We start from the raw sequence: 1,073 nt of genomic DNA on the forward strand, positions 1-1,073 counted from the left end.
GCTGCAGGGCCACAACATGCAGGGCCTTGTAGGCCATATGAAGGAGTTTAGTCTTTATTCAAAGGGAAACGCTGTTGAGAGATTTAAGGCAAGGGATGACAGATTTTTATTTTAAATAGATCCCTCTTGCTGTAATCTAGTGGGAAGACAGGGACAGACCACTCAGATGCAATAATAGTGTCAAGAAGAGACATGGTGATAGTATGGACTAGGAGGGTGGCTGCCAGGACAAAGTGCACAGTTGATTCCAACTGTTACATTCATACTCCATGCTTAAGGTAAATGTTAATCTTTTTACTTAATTACACAGCCAATAATTTGATATTCTGCTTTCTACATATATCTTAGAGCTTTTCGTGAAATAAAGATCACATTTAAGATATCATTTCAGTACCTTAAATATTCAGGTCTCAAATGTAAAAACATTTTATTCTAATTAAAAAATAAAATTGTAAAATTCACATTTTGCTTCTGTTGGATAAACGTGACTATGTCATAGAGAAAATTTGTGTTTTACGAATTAAGCACAAGAACATCTGTTTAATTAGGCTTGAATGGTGATTTTGTTTTTACTTCTAAGTACTTACTATGGGAGGACAACTTTGTANATGAAGTTCAAGTTGTATCTAAAAGGATACTCATTCTCAAATACATTTTTGTCCTAATTGATTCAATCTTTAAAATCAATTAAATAAGCAAGACAAGCACTTCAGAGCAAAGGTAGTGTCATTTAAATCAACAAGTTTTGTAGACCATCTCAATACAAGCATCTTTGGTATATTATTAATCATATAATATATCATCATATAATATACACATATCATAATATATAATAGTCATGATATATAACATATAATATATATTATAATATCCATATAATATATAATAATAAAAATATATATGTACCTGCTGAAAGAAAAGAAGTATCTCATATAAAAGTGCTGTAGCTGTATCTGTATATTGCAGGATAAGTTTCTGTAACTAGAATTTTCAAGAATAATTAATGCAATATCACAGGCTAAGACAGAAAATGGTAATATCTTTTGGTTCCCTTTAGGTACTTGTAAAAGGAT

The 1,073-nt window shown here is 30.6% G+C and overlaps 1 protein-coding gene across 1 annotated transcript in view; it reads right to left on the reverse strand.

Annotated features, from left to right (window-relative positions):
- The window catches only part of LOC103581901 (chromosome unknown open reading frame, human C12orf56), a gene marked incomplete at its 5' end in the record, with an annotated part of 12,740 nt that overhangs the window by 6,887 nt on the left and 4,780 nt on the right, over positions 1–1,073 (reverse strand). Inside the window, 2 exons of the mRNA XM_008563618.1 lie at positions 588–626; positions 907–981. Of these exons, the coding sequence (XP_008561840.1) occupies positions 588–626; positions 907–981 (114 nt within the window). The remainder of the gene's footprint in view (positions 1–587; positions 627–906; positions 982–1,073) is intronic.

The sequence above is a fragment of the Galeopterus variegatus genome, unplaced genomic scaffold (genome assembly GCF_000696425.1).
Source record: "Galeopterus variegatus unplaced genomic scaffold, G_variegatus-3.0.2 Scaffold14214, whole genome shotgun sequence".
Lineage (NCBI taxonomy): Eukaryota > Metazoa > Chordata > Mammalia > Dermoptera > Cynocephalidae > Galeopterus > Galeopterus variegatus.